At 46.4% G+C, this 26,020-nt stretch overlaps 2 protein-coding genes across 5 annotated transcripts in view; one reads left to right on the plus strand and one right to left on the minus strand.

Annotated features, from left to right (window-relative positions):
• DROSHA (drosha ribonuclease III) overlaps positions 1 to 9,155 on the minus strand; it is a 276,733-nt gene extending 267,578 nt beyond the window's left edge. Inside the window, exons 1-4 of one of the 3 annotated variants that reach the window (XM_077269726.1) lie at positions 9,133 to 9,155; positions 5,999 to 6,849; positions 3,535 to 3,606; positions 280 to 517 (exon numbers count right to left, since the gene is read on the minus strand). In XM_077269726.1, coding sequence (XP_077125841.1) covers positions 280 to 517; positions 3,535 to 3,606; positions 5,999 to 6,846 — 1,158 coding nt within the window. In that variant the 5' untranslated portion in view covers positions 6,847 to 6,849; positions 9,133 to 9,155. Of the gene's footprint in view, positions 1 to 279; positions 518 to 3,534; positions 3,607 to 5,998; positions 6,850 to 8,624; positions 8,746 to 8,780; positions 8,834 to 9,132 lie in introns of those variants that run through there. The other 2 variants (XM_077269724.1, XM_077269725.1) reach the window with 2 other exon arrangements.
• The window catches only part of C6H5orf22 (chromosome 6 C5orf22 homolog), a 152,038-nt gene continuing 135,032 nt past the window's right edge, over positions 9,015 to 26,020 (plus strand). Inside the window, exons 1-2 of one of the 2 annotated variants that reach the window (XM_077269729.1) lie at positions 9,015 to 9,345; positions 18,622 to 18,767. In XM_077269729.1, coding sequence (XP_077125844.1) covers positions 9,280 to 9,345; positions 18,622 to 18,767 — 212 coding nt within the window. In that variant the 5' untranslated portion in view covers positions 9,015 to 9,279. The remainder of the gene's footprint in view (positions 9,346 to 18,621; positions 18,768 to 26,020) is intronic. The other variant, XM_077269728.1, reaches the window with a different exon arrangement.

The following is a 26,020-nucleotide window of genomic DNA, read 5'->3' on the forward strand; positions in this document are numbered from 1 at the left end:
CATATGCTGCTGCTCTGGCTTGGGATAAGACAGGTTACTGCCTTCCTGGGAATACATTAACAACCGTCCTGGAAGCGTACTCTGACATCCTAGGCATCTTACACTCCTGCTCCGAGGAGAGATTCATTATCAGAAGAATAATAATATGCCAACAAGTAACAGAATATGGGGGAGGAACGGACAGTTAGTATTTCTACACAAAAACAGCCTGAAACACAATGGGAAAATAGTAAAATGCCATTCCAGCCAAGAGGCAGCTAGTGTTGGCCCTCTACTCACCACTTGGTCCATCGGATCACTGGAGTAGTAGCTCTCAGAATGGGTGCACCGGATCCACACAGGTTTCAGCAAATCCTCATCTTCCTCCTCATTTCTATCCAGCGGGTGCTCCTCCAGCAGATCCTTGTCTTTTACCATCGTGTAACTACTTTCTTTGCGTGATGACGGACTTTCGGAGGAGGCGTCTTTTTCCTCTTCTTCCCATCTTGCTCGCTTGCGCTCTCTACTAGGGGAGCGACTAAAAACCATATGGAATAATAAATGAATGTGTTATATAACACCAGAATATAAAATAAACTCCGTACTCTCTGTAGAATATCACTGAATTATTATTTAACCCTATACTGCCCACCCCACATTAAATAACGGTCTCCCAAGCAATTATCACGCTCTCGGACAGTCCCAGCCTCATCTTCCGATGTGATCGGGAACAGATCTGTGAGGATCCCAGGACCCGAATCCCACTAATCAAAAGGACTAAAGATTTATAAAAGTTTAGTTCCATTTTATGAGCTGGCGATACATGAATAATGAATCAAGGTTCTTGTTCTTAGCCTTTAATTCACGTGATACACTCTGCCCTGGGGAATTGCAAGAAACCAGTCAGCTGGATTGAAGAAGTTGTGCGTTACTTAGACAATGCTAATGGCAGCCTGGTGACTCAGTGGTTAGGAGTGCAACCTTACAGTGCTGGGGTCCTGGGTTCAAATCTCACAAAGGACAACATCTGAGGAATTCATACGCTCTCTCCGTGTTTGGTGGGCTTCCACCCACACTCTAAAGACATACTGATAGGGAGTTTGGAGTCAGATGCCCAGCTGTGGTGTCTGAGGTGCGGACATCAGATGTGCACTTTAACCCATTAGGGTTGCGTAAAAAACACATACTACATATCAGGATATTGGTCCTTAAGCATGTAGAGTCAGACGGTGATATGTACCGTAATCTTTATTTTTATTATTTGAGGTTAACCAAAGAAAAGGGATGGACTGACGGGTTCTCTTTAAAGTTTATATTTTGAGCATTGGTATTGTTCCTTAGACAAGCGACCATAGAAGAGGGCAGAATATGAAGAATCGCTAGGTTCTTTGTGGACCAGGCTCACTCACAGCTCCGTGAGCTCTTCTCCACTTAGTGGGCCAAAGCAGGAGATTCCGGCCATTTGCAGGCAATAGTCTGATCTATAGACCGCACCATACTGGCGCATACTGGGATTTGTTTTTACCATGCAGACTTGAGGTCCGTGAGGAAAATCCCATATGGGCATTAGCACAGTCTATAGTTGGCCTGTATGTAGTGAGCCGTGTCTGGTAAGGATTATTTCCGAAAAATTAAATATGACCCTGAGTAAACCATAAGGGTGCACTTACACGGGCTGATTATCAGGCGAAGAGTGGAATGCTCATTGCATGACAATAGGGAAGTGGAAAAAGATCATCGAGCACAACACTTGTTTGTAGGGTGAAATGATTTTTAAGCTTGCGTATAACTCGTCATTCTAGGCCACACATCGGCCTGAGTGCACAGAATGACGGTATTATTGAAGCTTCTGTGCATATGGGAAGGGCGGTGCTCCTTACTAAACAGCCTGTTAAGCGACCACTGATCCACTGCTATGTGGCATAAACGCACCCTAGGTAATAAAAATAGGCCATATTGGTAAAGCACTATCACCTGCCATTAGAAATGTACCATGTGTGACTAAACACAGCAAGCTTTCATTTTATTTCTTGCTCTCAGGACAGCTGCTAGCTCGGCTCCTGATGCAGCATGCGGGTGGGTTTCACATGGGAAGAAGGAGATTCAAAAACCAAACTCATCATCTTTCCTCCACCTCGCGTATCTCCCCTACCCAATCTATCTATTATCACGCTCTCTCCCACACCTGTCATCCGCTGCCTCGGAGTAAGGCCGGGATCACACACAGCGAGATACGGCCGAGTCTCGCAGGTTAAAACCAAGCTCTGGCACTCCAGAGCGGAGCGTGCGGCCGCATAGCAATACATGGAGCCGCACGCTCCGCTCCGCAGTGCCGGCGCCAGAGCTTGTTTTTAACCTGCAAGACTCGGCCATATCTCGCTGTAGTGTGACTCTGGCCTAACCTTTGACTCTGCCCTGTCCTTCAAACTGCACGTCCAAACTCTTGCCACCTCCTGTCGCCTCCAACTCAAAAATATATCCAGAATCTGTCCCTTCATCAGCCCTCAATCTACTAAAACTCTTGTGCATGCCCTCATCATCTCCCGCCTCAATTACTGCAACACCCTCCTCTGTGGCATCCCCGCTAACTCTCTTGCACCGCTCCAGTATGTCCTCAACTCTCCTGCAAGCCTAATCCACCTCTCTCCTCGCTACTCCTGCTTCTCCCCTCTGCAAATATCTCCACTGGCTCCCAATTCCCCAACGTATCCAGTTCAAACTACTAACACTGATCTACAAAGCCATCCACAACCTGTCCCCTCCCTATGTCTCTGAACTAATCTCCCAATACCTTCCCTCACGTAATCTTCGATCCTCCCAAGACCTCCTACTCTCCTCCACACTTATTCGTTCCTCACACAACCGCGAATATCCCCCATCCTCTGGAATTCCATGCCTCAACACGTCCGATTATCCACCACCCTCGGATCCTTCAGACGGAACCTGAAAACCCATCTCTACAGCATGCGCTAACCATTCTGCTGCCTCACCACCACCCGAGCTGCCCCTTCACCACCACCCGAGCTGCTGCACCCCAACCTTCTGTCTCTTCCCCATTTTCCCGTAGAATGTAAATCCGCAAGGACAGGGTCCTCTCCCCTCTGTACCAGTCTGTCATTGTATATTTGTTTACTGTAAATGATAGCTATAACCCTGTATGTAACCCCTTTCTCATGTACAGCACCATGGAATTAATGGTGCAATATACATAAATAATAATAATAATTTAAGGACAGAAGTGTTTTCTCTTGTACTCGTAGGAGCTTATCACTTGTGCTAGCGAGGAAAGTATATATAAGATAAAATAATAATGGAGCTCTTCTCCAGCAAACTGCTGATCAGCGTCATCATCAGTTATTTCCACATTGGGATAGATTGAAAAGTCTTTTCACCTATATACAAAGTTAGCTGGATGCGGAGTAGTGGGAGGAAGCCACACGGAGGACACCTAAATCATATGCTGTAGAGTGACATAGTTGTAATAAGGGAGCCCATTACTGTTTCTGGCCACCCATGGATATGGCGGTATACAACTGGTTTCCTCAAAGTATTTACCTTTTTGGCCTCTTCCTATAACTTCTGTCTGGACTCGGTGATCTTCGGCTATCTCGGTGCCGGTGCCTATCCCTTTATGGTTAGAGAATGAAACAACACATGAAAGTGGCAGAACGTTGTAGATGTGCAGACAGGAAAAGCACTGGGTGAAATGACTGCTCTACACGTAAGCCCATGTCCACCATAGTACAGTTCCCATAGAGAATTAAACCGGATAGTCTGTAATAACAAGAAATGCTGTACTATAGTCCAATCATAATTCTGCAACCTTCATTGGAAAATATCAGAAAATGACTTATTGTTTTTTACTTTTCCGTCAATATGGCCATGTGAGGGCTTGTTTTTTGTGGGACAAGGTGCACTTTTGAACGACACCATTGGTTTTAACATATTGTGTACTGGAAAACGGGAAAAACTTCCAAGCGTGGTGAAATTGCAAAAAAAGTGCAATTCCACAGTTGTTTTTTTTTTTTTTTTTTAATATGTGCACTAAATGCTAAAACTGACCTGTTATTATGATTCTCCTGGTCATTACGCATTTATAGACACCAAACATAAACATGTCTAGGTTCTTTTATTATTTAAGTGGTGAAAAAAAATTCCAAAGTTTGTTAAAAAAAAAATAAAACAAATTGTGCTATTTGACGATACCCGTAGTCTCCATTTCTCATAATCTGGGGTTGAGTGAAAGTTTATTTTTTGCGTGCCAAGCTGATGTTTTTCATGATAGATTAATGGTGCAGATACGATCTTTTGATCCCGTTATTACATTTTAATGTAATGTCGCGGCGACCAAAAAAAAACGTAATTCTGGCGTATTGACATTTTTCTCATTACACCGTTTAGCGATCAAGCTAATTTTTTTTATATATTGACAGATCACGTGATTCTGAACGCGCTGATACCAAATATGTGTACATTTATTTATTTTTTTTATTGTTTTATATTGAATGGGGCGAAAGTGGGGTGATTTGAACTTTTATATCCTTTTTATATTTTTAAAACCTTTTTTTTAACTGTTTGCATGCTTCAATAGTCTCTATGGATGACTAGAAGCTGCAGTAGTTTGATCTGCTGTGCTACACACTGGCGATGATCAGGTCGCCTGTCTGTAACAGAAATGTTCACTTGCTATGAGCACCGAGAACCGGGCGGCACTCATAGCAATCCGGCAATGACAACCACAGAGGTGTGCTGGAGACCTCTGGTTGTCATGCCGACTTATCGGTGACCCGCGGTCATGTGACGAGGTCACCAATGGCTGGGATTTCCAACATGCTTCCGGAAGGAATGAGTTAAATGTCACTGTCAGAGACTGACAGCGGAATTTAACTAGTTAACAGCCACAGGTGGATAGCGATTCCACCAGCAGCTGTTGCGGGCACATATCAGCTGTATACATCAGCTGACATGTGCCCGGAAAGGTGCGGGCTCAACGCTGGAGCCCGCACCAAACAAGGGGAGTCTGACATCGGCATACTATTACGCCCGATGTCAGAAAGGGGTTAAAAACATTTTGGAAATTTTTTTTTTCATATTACGATCTTTGTTAAACAAAAAACAAAATGAGTAATCTTAAAATTTTCCTGGAGGCCAGACTCGTTGCGGAACAAAATGAACCATCTTCTCTTTGGACAGGTGAGAGTTTGCTTTTTTTATGTTTTTAAATTAAATGAGCAAAAGGAGGGCATTTATTTCAAATAAGGACTTTATACAGCTCTGCTTTTTTAACAATGTGACTATGGGGTTAGCAATGGGGGCGTCTTATAGACGTGTCTCCATTACTAACCCCAGGGATTAATGTCAGGTGCCAATACAACGCTGACATTAACACCAATACTATTACCCCAATGGATGCGTCATTTCTGGGGTTCCCTTTTTACCAAGCTAATTCTTCTCTTTTCCATTAGGTCCATGATATCACATCATTAAAAACTGACTAGCTGAATCCTTCCAAGCTCTATGTAGAAACAGGAGGTCAGTTTTCCCTATATTACTCATGAGTCACTGCAAAAGTCCCTGACGGGGAGAGGAGTGATCAGCTGGGTCAGGGTTGAAGAGGGGAATGATTTTTTTGCAGGGAAAAGAGACTTCTTGCTTTTACTAAGAGAAGAGAAAAGAGAAGAATTTACTGGGTACAAGGGCAAAATGAGCAATTGCAAGTACACAGTGTTATATAATATGATGACTGAAACAAGCTAAAAGGATAAACACTTTGATGGGAGGAGAGCTTCTATATCGTGAGAATTAATAATGCCTTGAAGATTTAATCTGACCCCCTCATTGAGAAACTCATGGGAATATGATTGGGGCTAAATCTGCCTACTAATTTTGTTGCCAAGACATCATCTAGATTCCCAAATTTAAATACGGTCTATTAAAGGACACAGGTAATTAGTCCATAAATCATTTCAAAACTGAACAAAAACCCTTATAAATTGTATTACACTGTATTCTAACCCACCTGTTACGTTCATAACTTCCATGTCGTGGAGGGGTCCTGCCATGTGACGGGGTCCTACTGTATTCATAGTCTGATCTCCGTCGACTGCTGTCTGGTCTTCTATTCCGGTCAGGACTCCTTCCACGATCTCTTCGATCACAATGTTTTTCAGAACGGTGTCGCTCACTATGACTGTATTCCCTGTGGCGATGAGCATCATAGTGTTTGCCCCTATCTGGCGTCCTATGGTCGCTCTGTGGTTTATCTGCTTGGTACTGGCTGTGACTAGTGTGTCGGTAATGGCTGCTGCTTTGAAAAGATGCTGAACTCTGTTGGTAGCTACTGAAGTTAGGAACTGGCTGAGGTGGAGGTGGTGGAAAAGATTGTGGTGGATACCCGGATGGATATACTGGTTGATAGCCTACGTGTGGCAATGGTGGGGGCATAATGGGTGGTGGTGGCATTAGAGGAGGCACCATGTAAGGATAAGTGCCTTGTGCTGTTGGGGGACCAGTAGGTGGAGGGTTACTTGGCCCAAGTGTAGAAGGTGGGACAGGAGGAAAACATGGTGGCATTGGGTAACTTTGCCTGACGGGATAAGTAGGCCTGGGAAGACATTGGCTTATTGTACTTTGTGTTGGTGGAGTAACAGGTGGCGGATAACACATGTAATCCGGTCTTGGGGGCATGTAATTTGTATTTGGAAGGCTGGAAAACGTGGGAGGCGGAGTACTTTGCGTATCATAGGAATACTGCCCAGAAGATTGCTGTAACTGGGTTGGCCTGACATTTTGTGGCCGATAGGTCTGTATTGAAGTTGTCTGACCTCCTCTGGCCGGTTGCCCACCTCTTCCTGCTGGTATAGACATTATCTAGAGTGCAAAAGAAAAATATATAAGAACTGTTAGCACCTACCATAGATTTACAAACATTAATAAAAAATAAAACTAATGGGTGTTTGTGTGTATATACATACATATATACACATATATTAAAATTAGCATTCAAAGTTGCTAGTTGACCAGTTATAGGATCTGGGGAACCTTTTATTTATTTTTGTAATTTGCATGAGGCCATTGACCCCCAAAATCGTATATGAGCTGCGGCCACCGGCATCAGGGGCTTATCTACAACATTCTGTAATGCTGATGAAAGATGAGAAAAAGAGGTTAGATTATACTGACCCAGGGGCGGTCCGATCTGATGGGCGTCACGGTCCGGGGCCTCCCACCTTCTTACGATCACATCCTCTTCTTGTCTTCACGTTGCGGCTGCGGCGCAGGCGTACTTTGTCTGCCCTGTTGAGGGCAGAGAAAAGTACTGCAGTGCGCAGGTGCTGGGCCTCTCTGACCTTTCCCAGCGCCTGCACACTGCAGTACTTTGCTCTGCCCTCAACAGACAAAGTACGCCTGCGCCGGAGCGTGAAGACAAGAAGAGGACGTAATCTGATGAAGATAGGAGGCGCAGGACCCCGACGCCCATCGGACCCGGACCGCAGCGAGACCGCCCCTGGGTGAGTATAATATAACCTTTATTTCTCATCTTTCAGGTTACATCGGGGGCTTATCTACAGCATTCCAGAATGCTGAAGATAAGCCCCTGATGCCGGTGGCCGCAGCTCATATACGATTTTGGGGGTGACAGGTTCCCTTTAATCCGCCCCTGGATAGGTGATAATCTAAGGCCCTCCAGCTGTAGGGGGCACACTGTGCATGCTCACCCCGTGTAGGGAGAGCGCAGATGTACAGACTCGCTGCTCAGGGAAACTGCGCACACTCATCCTCAAGAGACACAGCGGGACGTCTCCTGCAGGGACTAAGTGCAAACCTCTGACCAGTGAGGTAGAGGACAGTGTGGAGAATGTATTACATTTATCACCACCCCATAGTGGCTGACCCTGCGTATGATGGTGGGAGACCCCCTAACTGCAGGCTGGGCTCACCTAGTGTGGCCGCAGCTGCCCGCCAGGTGAGGATGAACACCCCGTACAGCATGGCTCATAGTAAACCGCAGTGCAGCACCTCTAAAACCGCACCAGTCTGCACTGCCTCAATGGTATAAGGCCATGTGCACACGTTGCGGATTTCCTACAGATCTGCAGCGGTTTTTTCCGCGCAGAAATGCTACAGATCCGCAAGTGATATGGAGCTGGTGTAAACCGCTGCAGAATCTGCATAAAGAATTGACATGCTGCGGAATAAACAACGCTACATTTCCACGCGGTATTTTCCGCAGCGGATTTAATAAATCTGCAGTGCAAAACCGCTGCATTTTTTCCTGCGGATTTATCACGGTTTCTATTGCGGATTCCGCTGCGGGTTTTCACCTGCAGATTTCTATTGGAGCAGGTGTAAACCCGCAGCAGAATCCGCACAAAGAATTGACATGCTGTGGAATGTAAACCGCTGCGTTTCCACGCGTTTTTTTCGGCAGCATGTGCACTGTGGATTTAGTTTCCCATAGGTTTACATTATACTGTAAACGCATGGGAAACAGCTGCAGATCTGCAGCAAAATCCGCAGTGTGTGCACATCCCCTAACAGTATGGATGCCAGTGATGCCCTGCTGCCCTCCCCGCACCCTGGGGGCCACACTTTCCAATGAAGCTACTCCTTCCCCAGCACCACAGACAGCACGCCGTGCGCACCTTGGGCCAACATTCGCTTCCACAGTTTACCACTTTGGACCAGTGGGCACCAGTATAAGGACAAGCTGCAGTGGGCAGGGAGGAGAACCAACATCAACAGTAATACATGAGGAGCGCAGGGCCGGGAGCGACCACAACCTCCATCATCACACTCACCCAGCATCAGCAGCGGAGCCACGGATGTCCCGCCCACATACAGGGCACCAGGCATGTCACGTGGGAAGAACCCTGCGTGTCAATTGGTCGTATTCCATGCCAATCACACACGTGACAAGAAACGCCAATAAGCACAGACTAAAGCAAAACATGGATCCGCCATGTTTAATAAGGGCACATTACCGACCTTTGTTATACAGGATGTATATAACGAGAGCAGCTGTCTGGGCCCGTGATACGGCAGCGCTAACTGACGCTTTAGGAAGTGGCATAGTGCAGGAGAGAGGCGTGTTATAAGGAGCTGCGCAGTTCTCCTACGTGCGTCATATTAAAGGCAAGCTGAGGGATTGACCTGAGTAAAGATGGCGGCCAGGAGTCTGCAGACTTCCTACCGGTGTGCTCGTTTCCGCTGGCCAATCAGCGCTGTGGGCCGGCCCTGTCCTGTCTGCGGCAGGTGAGACCGGAGACGGTTCTGTCTGTGTGAGGAGCTCAGCGCGCCATGAGCGGCCGCCGCCTGAGGAGATACCAGGAGCTGCCGGTGTGGGTGGTGGAGGACCACCATGATGTACGTACACAGCCCCCCTGCCCAGGGTTCTGCTGCACGAGTGTCATTAAAGGGGTGACTCCCATCTTCTTAAAGGGGTGTTTTCTATTTACAGTTGTCTTGGAAAGCGACCACCAGCTGCTAGACCACGCGCAGTGCTTACAAGCTCCTCTCTGACTTCTTAAACCGCACAGCAGCAGTGGCTGGTCTCCTAGACGATGGACTTGAAATTGTGAAATGGGGTGTCCCTTTTTCTGGAAAGTGGCCCCAAATTGTGCAAAATGTACAAAATAACAGCAATTACTCGCCGTCTCTGGTCCCAGACCGCCGCCGCTCCTGTGCCAGTGTTTAGAGAAGGGCACTCGTCACCACACTAGCCAATCGCTCATACTGGAGGATAGCACAACCACTAGAATCCTTCTTTAAGGAGTTAAAGGGGTTGCCGGATCTAAAACCACAAGCCTGGAGACACTCTGTGACGGCCGACTTGTGAATCCACAGATATCAGGCAATGTGAGGGTCCTGTGTCAGCGCAGGGAATGGCGGTCATGGGACCTGAAGTATATACGTGCTCCCGACCACAGTCTGATGAGATGGCCGCAGCCTCGCCCTGTGCAAGTGTATAGAGCGAGGCCGGAAGCAGTCTTGTCGGAGTGTGGCCAGGAGTACGTATACTGCAAACCTCCAGCAGCTGCGAGGAGTCACAAGTCTGCAGTCAGTGTCTTGTAGGTTTACCCTGGACAACCCCTTTAAATGACTTTGGGTCACTTGTTTCATTGTTTATACCATTATGGCCGAAAGTGGCTTTGAGTGAGTAAAGTGACATTAAAGATTGTTGTATTTTACTGAATGTAAGAACTGGTCTTTTCAAAGGGTTAAACGGCTTTTGCACACTGACATCATATTGCTGATCTGCAGAGATGGCCACATCATCTCCATTAGTCTAGCCTGGCCCAAGGTGGCGCTAAGCCTAACACTTGTCGTCTAATTGGGCAGGTGGCAATGGTTTTTTTAATTGAGCAAGTGGTTTCAAACGGTTAAAGAGTATACGGAGACCCCCCAAAAATCACTTGCCTAATGAGTTCCCTGTCACTCGAGCACTGCTCTGTGCTATCTAACCACGTGACCAAGGCGGCCAATCAGTAGTCTCAACTTATGCTGCAAAACCACAGGTCAGTGATTGGCTGCAGTGGTCCTGTGGGTAAGTGGCCTGTGACTGCTGCAGGAAAGTTACCCGAGACTGGCAGGGATTTCGTCGAGTAAGAAATGAGCAGATCTGACAACTTGATTTGCAGCAAACTTATTGTCCGTAAATTGATTGTCCCTTTATTATGCTTTTGGGGTCTGGAAAGACCTCCGTGCAGAATAAACGTACAGCCCTTAGTGCATCTTCTCATGGCTGAGTGTTCTGGCCTAGGATGCGGCGCACGATGTGACGTCCGAACTAGAGATGGGCGAACCCGAGCAGTAAAGTTCAGCGTCCGGACTGAGCACCTACTGTTCGGGCACAGACTTCGCCAGGAATAAGACACCTATCCATTACTACTAAAGTTATATTGTAAATAAACACAGCCAGAATAAAAAATGAATGAAAAAAGAATGAAATGAAGAATGAAAGAATGACTCAGACTCCTTTAACCCCTTAGTGACGGGGCCAAATTTTTCAAATGTGACCAGTGTCACTTTATGTGGTAATAACTCTAGAATGTTTCAACAGACTTCATTGATTTTGGGACCCTTTTTTCGTGATACTTTGTACTTTATGTGCATGGTATATTTATGTTGATATTTTCTGCCTGTGTCTATAAAAAATATCAGACATTTGACAAAAACAAATCTAAAATAGTCATATAACATTTCCTTCATGTCTGTTTTACATCAGCATCATTTTTGAACTATCCACTTATTTTGCTAGGATGTTAGAAGTTTCAAAATTGTAGCAGCAATTCTTCATTTTTTTTTTTCACGGAAATCACAAAACTTACTTTTTTAGGGACCTATTTAATGTTGAAGTGATTTTGGCGGACCTATATATTGTAAAATCCCCAAAAGTGAGACCACTTTAAAAACAGCCCCCTCAATGTGTTCTAAACTGTCAGGTAGATTAACCATTTGGATGGTTTTCAGGAATGCATAGTGGCATAACACAGAAGAAAAATATTTTCGCCACTTACCATAAATGTTAACAACTTCTGAGCAGGTCACTATAGCCGCAGACTCTAAGATCGTTATTTGGCCATTTAATTGCCATGGCAAACATCAGGACCACGCAATCATGATGTCAGGATGCCGATGGTGTTAAAGAAGGAGCCCCCCACACTCTGTTAACCATTTAGATATCCTAGTCACTATTGACAGCAGCATCTAAGGCAGTGTTTCTCAACTCCGGTCCTCATGACCCCCCAACATGTCATGTTTTCCGGATTTCCTTACTATTACCCAGGTTATAATTTCATCGCCTGCTCAAGCAATAGTTTTATCACCTGTGTAATAGTAAGGAAATCCTGAAAAACTTGACCTGTTGGTGGGTCTTGAGGACTGGAATTGAGGAACACTGATCTAAGGGGTTAAAAAGCCATGGTTGATTCCAAAACCAATCAATGCTGATACAGCAATGTGTCAGCAATAGTGTACATTTTCACCAGTCGGGATGCTATTGTCTGATATGTGAGGCCAGTAAAAAGATGTATTGGTGGTCACTAAGGGGTTAATAATTCTAAATTAAACCATGCTCATGTCATCGCCCTTTCCATTGTAGCCCTCGTCTCCTGTAATAAAACAAAAATAACCATATCCTTCATTGTCCGTAGTTCTGTCCCACGCCATTGTCCATGTCTGGGGGATAAACAGTGACTGTCCAGGCTGAGAACCTCCAATGAATGAGCTGCTGCGAGCTCAGGATTAGTGAGCAGAGGTGACGTCATCGAGGTTACAGCCGTCACTGAGGCTGCGTTCCCAGCTGGGCCCCTGAACTGCGGGCATCTTGGTGAGATCACCGCCTGCACAGTGAGGAAAAAGCCTCACTGTGCTGCAGTAAGTTCACCTGGAGAAATTTCTCCCAGTGAACGCTGAGTAACATAATTTTTATGTAGAATCTTGCATTTCTCCCTGTTAAATGCTATTGCTGCCCATTGTTCAAGCTCATCTAGATCCTTTCTCTGTCTTCTCTACTGTTAGCTATTCCTCCTAGCTTTGCATTGTCTGCATATTTGATTACTATAGTCTATATGTCTCCCCGCCCTAATAGGGGACAGGAACAGAAAGAGGTTAAATACCCCTCCCCTTCCTGCAACCACCAGTGTTTTGCCTGTCCCCTATGGGGCATGAAGAGGTCTCTGATAGTGCTGCCGGCGAACGGGAGTACTGTTACCTGACAGCCGGGCAGTCGCAGTCGGGAGCTCCGCTCTCCTCTTCCAGACTGCTCCCATCTCCGCGGTCCTCGCGTGACTTGGGACCTCCGCCCGCTCTTCCTGCGCCACTTTCGAGTGGCAATGCAGAGTGGTGTAGTGCTCCGGGGTCCTCCTGCAGCTCCCCGGTTTCCTCCTCCCTCCACGCTGCTGCTGGGGTTGGCGCGCGCGCGCCAGAAGTGACGCGCTCCGGGACTTCCGGTTTTTCGAACTGGAGCTTTGGCGCGTGCCGGCCGGCGTCCTGGGCCTAGGATCATCAGCGGCAGCCAGGGCGGGCGTCTCGGACCCCCCCCCCCCCAGGGACACTATCGAGGGGGAGGAGCACCAAACTCGCTGGAGTCTCGGTAAGACTACTTATTCCTGACTGGGGAGTCCTCCTAGTAAGACGTCTGTCTGTGACTGGACCTCTGACGTTAATGGACGGTGACAAACCCTTACACTCTGCTCCTGCAGAGCCCAGCGCGCACCCCTCTACTGTAAGTAGTGGGATAATGTCCCTTGCTGTCCATTCTTTAAATTAAAGCAACTCAGTCCACCTCTCTCTCTCTCGTTCCAGGGAGACAAGGTCCCTGGCACTAAGAAAGACGATGCCCAGCCGCAAGTGTGGTGCTTGTGCGGCCAAGCTCCCCTCAGCGTACAAAAAGAAGCTCTGCCAACCATGCACAGACGAAGTGCTGCGTAGCGAACAGCCTTCTTTAATGGATAGCATCAGAACCCTCATTAGACAGGAGGTTCAGTTCTCTATGGCAGCCTTCTCTCAAGCCCCGACTCCGCAGCCTCCCCCTCCTAAGAAAAGGAAGATGGGCCAGGTAGCCTCAGACTCTGACTCAGGCGAGATACATACCTCAGGTTCAGAGTATAGCTGGGAAAATGAGGGTTCTACTTCTACTTCTGCTCCCAAATCTGATAGTAGAAAATACCTCTTCTCCTCTGAGGATTTGGAGGAGTTAATTTCCATGGTGAGAGGCACCATGGGGGTAGAGGAGGAGATAGAGGGCCATTCCATGCAGGATGATATGTTCGGGGGTCTGAAACCTAAATCTGTAAAGGGATTCCCCATACATGAAAACATCGAGAACCTTATGCTCCAGGAGTGGGGCCTGCCGGAAAAGGGGTTAAACGTCCCATCTGAGTTTAAGAATCGCTTTCCCCTTGAGGGAGATTGTTCTTTATTTGATATGCCCAAAGTGGACGTTCAGGTGTCAAGGGTAACCAAGAAAACGGCCCTACCCTTCGAAGATTCCTCCCAGCTGAAAGATCCTATGGATCGTAAAACTGAGAGTTTACTGAGAAAATCTTGGGACACCTCAACTAATTTATTGAAATCCAACGTGGCCTTAACATGTGTGGCCAGATCGTTGATTCTTTGGCTTCGTACCTTAGAGAACCATCTCGTACAGGGTACATCCAGGGAGGACATCCTTAATTCTCTCCCCTTGCTCCAAAAAGCAACCGGATTCCTCGCAGACGCCTCCGGAATCAGTTCGGGTAGCCGCTAGATCCGCTGTCCTTACAAATTCAGCTAGGAGGGCCCTGTGGCTTAAGTCTTGGGGAGGAGACCTTACCTCAAAGTCCAAACTTTGTGGTATTCCTTTCCAAGGTCATCATGTCTTTGGACCAGCCTTGGACGACATTCTGGACAAGGCTTCAGACAAAAAGAAGGTCCTTCCAGAACAAAGGAACCCGAGGAAGCGGTTTATTCGTCCCCCTCGTGAACAACCACCCCAACAGAATTATAGGGGAAAAGGCAAAACGGGACGATGGAGCTACCCCAAAGGTGGGAAAGCCAGAAACATCATGGTCCCTCAGCCCCAGCAGTCCTCTGAGAAGCAATGACTGCTCCCAGGTCGGGGGTTGACTCTCGGATTTTCTTTCCAGGTGGCAGGAGATCACCAGGGATCAGTGGGTCCTGCGTACCATACAGGATGGCCTAAGATTGGAATTCGAGAATCCTCCTCCTCACCGTCTAACGATCACTTCTCCACAATCTCCAAAACTTCAGGAAGCTCTGAGGTCGGATATTCTAAGCCTGCTCCAAGAAAAAGTGATTTCCCATGTACCACATCGGGAAAGAGGAGAAGGCCATTACTCCCATCTCTTTCTGGTGAAGAAACCCTCAGGAAAACACCGTATCATCGTAAACCTGAAACCTCTGAATCAGGTGATAAGATATCGAAGATTCAAGATGGAATCTATCTGATCAGCAATCCCGCTGATTGGACAGAACTGGGTAATGGCCACATTGGACCTGAGGGACGCATATTACCATGTGCCAATACATCCAGACTACAGGAGGTTCCTCAGGTTCGCTATTTCCCAAAACAAACGGATCAGCTATTACCAGTTCAATGTCCTTCCCTTCGGAGTATCATCAGCTCCACGTGTCTTCACCAAGATCATGTTAGAAGTGATAGTCTTTATCCAACAACAGGGGGTCTGCGTCATTCCATACTTGGACGACTTCCTCCTCATTGCCCCATCAGCTTCTCGCCTCAATCAGGACGTGACGAAGGTTCTCAAAATTTTAACATCTCTCGGGTGGATTCCAAATCTGGAAAAATCAGATCTCCGGCCATCTCCACAGAAGAAATTCCTAGGAGTTCTTCTGGACTCAGAGAAGAGAATGTCCTTCCTACCCATGGACCGTCGGATCGATCTTGTCCACAAGATCTCCAGATTCAGAGGCCAGAAATTCCCAACTCGTAAGAGACTATGTCAATCCTGGGTTCTCTAACATCATGCATCCAGGCAGTCCCCTGGGCCCAGGCCCATACAAGAATTCTTCAATCTCACATCCTGTCATATTCAAGAGGACACCAGATGGCTTTATCCAGGAAGATCCCTCTTCCCACTCATGTAAGATCCTCCCTCTCATGGTGGCTGAACCCCCGAAACCTACAGCGGGGAGTCAGCTGGGATCAGACTCCTCTCCGAGTACTTATAACAGATGCAAGTCAGAGAGGATGGGGTGCTGTGATCGAGAAATCCCACTTTCAGGGTTTGTGGTCCCCAGAGGTGAGACGCAGTTCCTCAAATCTGAGAGAGTTAAAAGCAGTGGAGGAAGCGCTGAAAGCCTCATCGGCCCTCATCCAGGGTCACCATGTACGAGTGATGTCCGACAATATGACCACTGTCACCTATCTCCGACACCAAGGGGGCACGAGATACTCAAGCCTAAAGTTAACTGCTGGAAGGATTTTTTCCTGGGCAGAGAAGCACCTCCTGTCCATTTCTGCAGTGCATATAAAGGGGCTGGACAATTCCCAGGCGGATTACCTCAGCAGGAGGGACTTTCATCCAGGGGAATGGTCCCTAAACCAGGAGGTATTCCTATCCTTGGTCCAGAGGTGGGGAACCCCCGAGGTGGACCTGTTCACCAGCAAACAGAATACAAAGTCAGACACCTTTTTCTCCCTAAGCACCTCAAACGAGGCTCAGGGGCTGGACGCATTCTCCCATCCTTGGGAATTTGCCCTAGCATATGCTTTTCCGCCAATCCCATTGCTATCCAGAACATTGCAGAAAATCCGGATAGATCAAGTCACAACGATTCTGATAGCCCCATTGTGGCCAGGAAGAAGCTGGTTCAACGCGTTAACAGACATGTGCCTAGAAGGTCCAATCCTGCTTCCCCAGAGACGCGACCTGGTTCAACAGGGTCCTCTATTTCATCCAGACCTGCACAGGCTGAAGTTAGCAGCCTGGCTTCTGAAGCCGAGATCCTGAAAGCCAGAGGGCTCTCTCAAGACGTGATTGAAACCCTACAAAAAAGTAGGAAGCCGATAACTAATGCCATTTATGGGAAAATATGGAATAAATTTTATTCATGGTGTTTCCCGAACAAACCAGATCCATTCAACCCAGAGATTGCTCAAATCCTTCAATTCCTCCAGAAGGGCTTGGAGATGGGGCTCTCACCAAGTACCCTAAAGGTCCAGGTGTCAGCCTTCGGGTCTTTCTTTGACAAAGATCTGGCAAACCACCGATGGATCAAACGGTTTGTAGCCTCAGCAACTTGAATCCGTCCAAGACGTCTCATCCACACCCCTCCGTGGGACTTGAATCTTGTCCTAAAGAGTCTGACCGGTGACCCTTTTGAACCCCTTTCAGCCTCCAACTTAAAAATCTTGACCCTTAAAACAATCTTTCTGGTGGCTATCACTACCGCCAGGCGTATAGGGGAGATACAGGCCTTGTCAATCCGGGAGCCATTCCTGACCATAACTATGGACAGCATAATCCTAAAATTAGATCCTTCCTTTATGCCTAAAGTGGTCTCTGAATTCCATAGAAATCAAGAAATCATCTTACCCTCATTCTGTCCGAATCCCTCTAATCCAAAAGAGGAGGTCTTTCATACCCTGGACATCCGTAGAGTGGTCCTATTCTACCTTCAACAGACAAAGTTGGAGGGTGGATCAGAATCTATTCGTCCAGTGGTCAGGACGAAATAAAGGCAAGAAGGCAGCCAAAAGTACAATAGCAAATTGGATTAAACAGGCCATTAGTCTTGCCTACTCATCCCAGAATCTGACTCCTCCAGCTTCTCTAAAAGCACACTCCACCCGTGCAGTCTCAACTTCCTGGGCAGAGAGGGGTAGCGCATCTTCAGAGCAGATATGCAGAGCCGCCACCTGGTCGTCAGTCCATACATTCACCAGACACTACAGGCTCAACTTCAATAGGGACCTATCGTTTGGAAGACGAGTTCTCCAGGCTGTTGTCCCTCCCTAAAGAAATTAGCGGTTGGTATCACTCCGATACTGCTGTCGTGGAAGGTGACTGGAGAAAATAGAATTAGAACTTACCGGTAATTCTCTTTCTAGGAACCTTCCACGACAGCACTAATTTCCCTCCCTATCTGATTTATGTATTAGATGTTTCCTGCACTTAAGTGGTAACTAAACATGCTACTGTGTCCAGAAAAAACACTGGTGGTTGCAGGAAGGGGAGGGGTATTTAACCTCTTTCTGTTCCTGTCCCCTATTAGGGCGGGGAGACATCCTCCGATACTGCTGTCGTGGAAGGTTCCTAGAAAGAGAATTACCGGTAAGTTCTAATTCTATTTTTTTTTATTGTATTTAAGTGCCTTTTAGAGAACCTTATTAAAGGTTTCAAACTAAAAGAGCCACCTTGTGCAGCAGTAATGCTGCATTCCGACAAGGTGGCTCTTTTAGTTCTGGGTGCTGTAACTAGAGAAATAATCTGCTTTTTAATTTGTCAGAAATACCTGGTCTTCAGTCAAGGAGGCAGGTGTTTCCCCCCCTGCTTTAGATGCCACACAGCTGTCACTCACATCTTCTTGGCGCCGGGCGCCGCCGCCTCCTCACCGCTGTTTTCAAAAGTGGCCGGCGCCTGCGCTCTTATCCCCTGCCTGGTGCAGGCGCAGTGAGCGCTGGCCATCTTTCCTCATATGCAGCCTGCACTTGTGATTCCCAGCCCCGCAGTGACTTATGATTTATTCACATTGCGGGGCTGGGAATCAAGAAGATGTGAGTGACAGCTGTGTGCTGTCTGAAGCAGGGGGGTAACGCCGGCCTCCTTGACTGAGGACCAGGTATTTCAGACAAATTAAAACTGATTATTTCCCTAGTTACAGCACCCAGAACTAAAAGAGGCACCTTGTCAGAATGCAGCATTAATGCTGCACAAGTTGGCTCTTTTAGTTTGAAACGACTGGGGGGGTGACAGGTTCCCTTTAAAGTACTAGAAATAGAAAATTGTTAGTTTTACCATATATGGCACAGTGCATGTTTTCCTAGCTTCCATTGCAATTGATCTTGTTAAATCCAGACATGGTGGATATGGAATAACCATCTATGTGTGTAATACATTATTGTGAGCAGGTAATTATGGGCTGTAACACATCATTTTCATTGTTTCCCCCCAGGTGCTGCCATTTATATACCGAGCTATTGGATCGAAGCACTTGCCTGCAAGTAATATTAGCTTCATTCACTTTGATTCTCATCCCGATCTCTTGATACCAGTAAATATGCCTGCGGATACGGTGTTTGACAAGGAAGCCCTGTTCAGGTGAGGCTACACTGTCATTTATTAATTGTACTTGACTTGGGGAATCTGCTATTTTCCTAAATAGGCAGTTGAAGTAAGTGATTATTATTACTGCTCATCATAGATCTGTATGTTGCCAAGTGATCCAGTGCTCGCACTGCTATAAGTAGAACACCCATTGTCAGTGCTATAAACCAAAAAACAACCTTCTCCCTTCATTTCTGCCTTTTCTTTGATCTTACTACAAATCATAAAGATGCTAGATGGAGGCCCTATGCTATCGCATCGGGAGAGAGGTAATGTCACGATGGGGGCAGGCATGCGGCGCTGTTTTTGCTTAATGGCATCCTGTGATAATCTGACTTTTGCATACAGGGACTCATGTGCTTGACGCCTACGCTCATATGCATTGTTTTTGTCCCAGTAATGTTGTTGCTCTTCAAGAGTCTCATTTGCCCTTTGTTGCCTTCGACATTGTGCCTTTCCTTTCGTTGTCATTGGCGTACTTTTTATGAAAAGCCATGTTGGCATTGATACTTGCTTTTTAAAGGGGTTTTCCCGCCAACAAAAGTTCATTTTAAAAATTGTCCGTGTCTGACCGTGTACTGAACATACCACAGCTCCTGGGCAAGGGAGGAAGCAAAAGACAACACTGACATTACAGGAGGAGATCACAGAGGATACATTTTGTGAGGTAAAATATTTTTAAAAAATATTTTGCCTCACAAAATGAATCCTCTGTGATCTCCTGCTGTAATACCAGTATTGTCTTTTGCTTCCTCCCCTGCCCAGGAGCTGTGGTATGTTCAGTACACGGTCAGACACGGACAATTTTTAAAATAAACTTTTGTTGGTGGGAAAACCCCTTTAATGTGACCGGCTTCCTCTACCTGTAGACACGTCATGCATCTGCCACCGGGATTAGCCAAATGATTCACTGCACTTGCATGTAATTTGTGCAGTAAATCAGACCGCCGCCATCTTTGTGCAGACAGATAGTGTCGGTCACATTAAAACTGCGCATGCACTCCTCCTGTACAAAGATGCCGGCGGTCAGTGAATCATTTGGCTGATCCCGACGGCGGCGTGTTCGCGCTGGTGGGTACCGTGCAAGAGGCAGTGTGAGTGGTGCGTATAGAGTGTGTGTGTGTGTGTGTGTGTGGTGCGATGCGATGGTGTTCCCCTGGTGGTACCGTGCAATAGGTTGGTACCAGCAGCAGTTTCCATATCGAGTCACCCATCACTTGGGTGTCCCAATATGGCGGTCGGTGAACTTCCTCCTCTGGGATACGGTGACATCTAGACAAAACAGGAAATGAAAACATTAGAAGGCAATTATATAAAGTCCTGTGTCTGGTTATAAAACAACTAGCTACAAGAGAAATCTACTACCCCACCTCTTCATCTAAAGACAGGACGGATCAGTAGGTTAACCCTTAAGGGATATGTTCACGCAGCATGTAAGTTCATGCGTTTTGGGTTTTTTTTTTGGTGGGGGGGTGGATTTCGTAATGGTAATCTGAGGTTGTGTGTGTTTTGGGGTGGGGGTTCTGAAAAAACTAGCAGAAAAAGCACGGTTTTCTGGTCGCAAGCATATTTGAAGGTTTTGGTTTTTTTTGTGATTCTTTTTTTTTTTTTTTTTTTGCCTTGATTGTTGTATTTGTTAGGGGCATCATTTTGAGGTCATGACTACAGAAATGTTGTCCAGTCTGGTGAAAGTCTGCAGGCACTCTGTGAATCCTTACAGTTAGTGCATTGCACGCTGTCAGGATTCTCTGGTTTGGTCCTATGACTGGACACATGCTTCCACATGAGGGCTAGGCACATTCATCCACGCTCAATGCAAGTTAATTGAGCGAGGCCGAGCACATAGTATGCAAGTAGCAGGCAAAACCAGAAAATCCTGAAAGTGTGCGGTGCGTACGCTGTAGGGTCTCAGAAGTGTGCAGTCATAGTGACTTTCCTCAGATTACCGGACAATGCCTATAACTAACTTTTATTAACTCTTTGTGGGGAGGAATATAGAAAAAACTGAATTTTTACTGTATTCATTTTGTTAATTTTGTGCCGTTCACATAACTTTATTCTGTACAATAAATGTAATTTTCTTACAATAAATGTTATTTCAAAACCCTAATTTGTTTTTGTCTCTGCATTCTGAGAGCTTTCATTTTTACAATTTTCTGTCAATGAAGCTATATGGAGGTGTATTTTAGTAATTAATGGAAAGTTGTAAGGTGGGAAAGAATACGAATACATTTAATATATTAAAATATAGCTTTTATTGTATGTATTTTGTGTTTAGTAAAATTTGAAGAAATGGTCTGACTAGTAGAAACGTAGGGATAAGAATCCCTAAACTGGGATCCAGGCCTAAACTACTAATCTGCACTTCGGGCCAGTTGCCTGGTGAGCCGCGGCGTGGCACTGTTTGTGGGGCCACCAGCCTGGTTTTACGGCTACTGGCCCAATTTTCCAGGAACCTGCCTTGGTGGTTCAGTAACTTAAGGGATGGGGCATGCGCATGCAGCATTCATCAAGTGAACACCACACATGTGGCTGGAGCCAGGGACGCGCTGTAGTTGTCATATGTCAGAGTGTCCTGTGGGTAGAGAGCGTGCACTCTGCTCTCCTGCCCTAGTATCGCTGCGGCCCGGCTGGAGCAGCAGGAAATGGAGAGGTAAGTATTGTTGTTTATTTTTAATCAATCAGTACTATGTGGGGCCATCATACTATATATGGGGGACTATATGTGGGGCCATCATATTATGTGCAGGACTTTTGGTCTGAGGCCCCATAATTTCTATGTACGCCCCTGGCCTCCACCTAATTAGCTCCAGACCTGCAGTTGGCCGCGGTGCATTGTCGATCTTGCCCCAGTCTGCACCAGTCTGGGTCACTGGGGAGTTAGGATTCTATCTCAACCCATGGACACATTTTAATACACTTAAAGAGGTTGTCCACTACCTTCACCTTGATGACCTAACATTAGGATACGTCATCAGTGTCTGGTCTGTTTGGATGTGACACCTGGCGCCACCACAGATCAGCTGTTGTCAGTGCCGATGAGAACTGCTCAGTTACAGCCCAGCTCCTCCTACTGTATAGTGGCCAGGTGCTGCACATTTCAGCACCTATTCAAATCAAGGGGTGGGGGTGCAGAACCTGGATGCGACCACTTTACAGTAGATTCAACAAAGAGGAAGACTGGAGGGCACTAGGGTTGAGCGAAACGGGTCGGCCATTTTCAGAAGTCGCCGACTTTTGGCAAAGTCGGGTTTCATGAAACCCGACCCCTGTGTGGGGTCGGCCATGAGGTCGGCGATGTTCTGAATCTGGTATCGGAATTCCGATACCGAGTTCCGATATGTTTGCGATATCGGAAATCGGTATCGGAATCCACATTTAAGTGTAAAATAAAGAATTAAAATAAAAAATATTGATATACTCACCTCTCCGGAGGCCCCTGGACATCGCCGCTGGTAACCGGCAGCCTTCTTTGCTTAAAATGAGCGCTTTTACGGCCTTCCATGACGTCACGGCTTCTGATTGGTCGCGTGCCGCTCATGTGACCGCCTAGGAATGTGACCGTCATGTGACCGTCTAGGAATTTAGGACCTGAGAATTACGTCACGGCTTGTGATTGGTCGCGTGGCGGTCACATGGGCGGCCGCGACCAATCACAAGCCGTGACGTCATCTAAGGCCCTGAACGCGCTCATTTTAAGCAAAGAAGGCTGCCGGTTACCAGCGGTAAGGTCCTGGCTGCGTCGGAGAGGTGAGTATATCAATATTTTTTATTTTAATTCTTTATTTTACACATTAATATGGATCCCAGGGCCTGAAGGAGAGTTTCCTCTCCTTCAGACCCTGGGAACCATAGTATCCCATTGCACTGCATTGGGTTTCGTGTTTCGGCCGACCCCAACCCCGACTTTTTTTATAGGATCGGCCGATTTCACTCGACCCGACTCTTATAGGATCGATCACTCGATCCTATAAAAATAAGTCGCTCAACCCTAGAGGGCACCACTAACTGATCTCCCGTTACATGCTAAAAAGGTAGCATGCAAAACATGGGGATCACCATATGCATAATACAAAAATCTTTATTGAAGTGACAACTTCAATGTTAAAAACATTTAAAACACCAAATGGCACAAAGGCCCATAATAGGGCTGTACCCTTGCCATGCCCCCAATCAAACATTGGCAATCCAAAAAATACACAGTAAACACACGATACTGTAAAGACCCCGTCTCACATAGCGATTTACCAGCGATCACGACCAGCGATACGACCTGGCCGTGATCGTTGGTAAGTCGCTGTGTGGTCGCTGGGGAGCTGTCACACAGACAGCTCTCTCCAGCGACCAACGATCAGGGGAACGACTTCGGCATCGTTGAAACTGTCTTCAACGATGCCGAAGTCCCCCTGCAGCACCCGGGTAACCAGGGTAAACATCGGGTTACTAAGCGCAGGGCAGCGCTTAGTAACCCAATGTTTACCCTGGTTACCAAAAAAAACAAACAGTACATACTCGCCTTTCGGTGTCCCTTGTCGTCTGCTTCCTGCTCTGACTGAGCCGCCGTACACTGAGAGCAGAGCGCAGCGGTGACGTCACCGCTGTGATCTGCTTTCACTTTCACTTTGCGGCGCTCAGTCAGAGCAGGAAGCAGACAGCAAGGGACCTGACGGACATCAGATGGTGAGTATGTACTGTTTGTTTTTTTTTTACATTTACGCTGGTAACCAGGGTAAACATCGGGTTACTAAGCGCGGCCCTGCGCTTAGTAACCCGATGTTTACCCTGGTTACCAGTGAAGACATCGCTGGATCGGTGTCACACACACCGATTCAGCGATGTCAGCGGGACCTCAACGACCAAAAAAAGGTCCAGGCCATTCCGACACGACCAGCGATCTCGCAGCAGGGGCCTGATCGCTGGTACGTGTCACACATAGCGAGATCGCTACGGAGGTCGCTGTTGCGTCACAAAACTTGTGACTCAGCAGCGATCTCGCTATGTGAGACGGGGCCTTAAAAATCAAATGTACAAAGCACTGGTGCTAGTAAGCATGGTAGAGATGAATAAATAAGATTGCCAAATCTCAATAGTATCCTAACCTGCAAAGTTGTTAGAAAAACAGGTGATCCTACTGAAGGAAAAGCATGCAAATAACAATGATCAAGATGAATCCTAGATCAGCATACTAATTGGCCGTAAGAAAAGAGAAACCCACACAGGAATAGTCCTGTAAGCAATAAAAGTTAGGCTGCAAGTAGGAGGAGGCAAGGGCACAACAGGATGTGCCCAACGCGTGTCACCAGGTATATTGACTTCAGCAGAGGTGTCACAGTTGCAAATGGCTTGCTATGGAAATAGGATGTGTTCACGGGGCAAAAAGATCAAACATGGACTGTAACCATTATCTGTTAGTAAACATCCTACTAGTCTTGTCCATTGTGGATCTGTGGGCAAATTAGCACGTTATCTCGAATTAGACATTAGGCTTTTCTGATGTGTAGCCCAACAATTAAAGGGAACCTGCCACCCCCCTTCCCCCAGGGCGTTTTTAAGTAAAAGAGCCACCTTCAGCAGCACTAAGGCTGCATTCTGTGAAGGTGGCTCTTATGTTTGGCATCCCTAGGAATGCTGAAATAATCACAAATCTTGTGAAACTTCGGCACTATCTTGAATGGAGCACGGTGACCCGCTCCACTGCGCATGCGTCAGATTCATAACTCACTGCGGGGCGGGACCTGGGGCCTCGGCTACAGGAAGGTGACGTCACAACAGAGAGGAGGCGGCGCCTGGTGGGATGATGGACGGCTGCGAGGCGCTTGAGTCAGGGAGAAATCATACCTCACTGACTCAATACAGGTATGGCGCCGAATTTATAAAAGTGATTATTTCAGCATTCCTAGGGATGCTAAACATAAGAGCCACCTTTGCAGAATGCAGCCTTAGTGCTGCTGAAGGTGGGTCTTACACTTAAAAATGCCCTGGCGGGGTGACAGGTTCCCTTTAAGTTAAAGGTAAAATGTGGTGACTGATTCCCTATCTAAACTATTAAATATTGTCATATACTGTAGGTTATTGAATACTGGGGAGGGCACATATCAGATGAGCTGAGAAATCATCATTTAGAACTTTATATAAATGACCTCTTCCATGATGGCTTGTTTATTGTAGGCCAAAATGGCGTTTTCAGCGGCACCATGTTTATTTATATTTGTCTTTTTGATCGATTTTATTCCACTTTTTGTTCGGCGGTACGATGATAAAGCATGGTTATTGCCTTGCTTTTTATTTACTTTTTTATGGTGTTCACTAAGGGTATGTGCCCACGTTGCGGATTCGTGTGCCGATTTTTCCGCGCAGAATCTGAAAAATCCGCAGGTAAAACGCTGCACAATCCGCACAGAGAATTGACATGCGGAAAATAAACCGCAGCTTTTCCACAGCATGGGCACTGCAGATTTGGTTTTCCATAGGTTTACATGGTACTGTACAATGCATGGAAAACTGCTGCGGATCCGCAGCCAAATCTGCAATGTGTGCACATAGCCTAAAGGGGTTATCTAGTGGGACAGTTTCATTGATCGGGCGGTTCTGGATGTGGTGATAACAAATAAGTGTGCTTTTCTTGTTAATACATAGATTTTTTTTATTTTTATTTATTTATTTTTTTTTTTATTTATGGGTGCAATATATTTTATTAACATTTTTTTTATATATATATATATATTTTCACAAATTTTTTTTAAACTTTTTTTTACTTTGCCCAGCTATGGGACTTATATTTGTGCGTGGAACGTGGAAAAGTCATGCACTGTATATGTTAGGAAGTGGCAGAAAATCATGTTACTACACATTTGTTAATGTTGCCTTACACTTTATATCAAAGTGGTTTGATTGTACCACCATTGAAGAATGGGGTATATGGTCCGCAGAGGAAACCATTCACATTCTATTCCATTCCATATTGGCCGGTGCGGAGACCACCAAATGATCACTCTTTGGTAATATTGTTTCAGACTTCGCTGAGATGAGTGTAATAAAGCAAGGTCCATCACACCGCAATGCAATAATTGGCATACAGTGCTGAAGAATTATAAAAGGGGTTCTTTGCTCTGCAGCGGAGCTGGAGGCTTATAAACACGTTGCTGGACTGCTGTGTAACAAAGGTTCCCTTTAGACTGGTTTGGAGTGCAAATGGACTTGCACAAGCAGTAATGTGCTCGCTTTGTTATATATAGTACTAGTATGAG

The sequence above is a fragment of the Ranitomeya variabilis genome, chromosome 6, assembly GCF_051348905.1.
Source record: "Ranitomeya variabilis isolate aRanVar5 chromosome 6, aRanVar5.hap1, whole genome shotgun sequence".
Lineage (NCBI taxonomy): Eukaryota > Metazoa > Chordata > Amphibia > Anura > Dendrobatidae > Ranitomeya > Ranitomeya variabilis.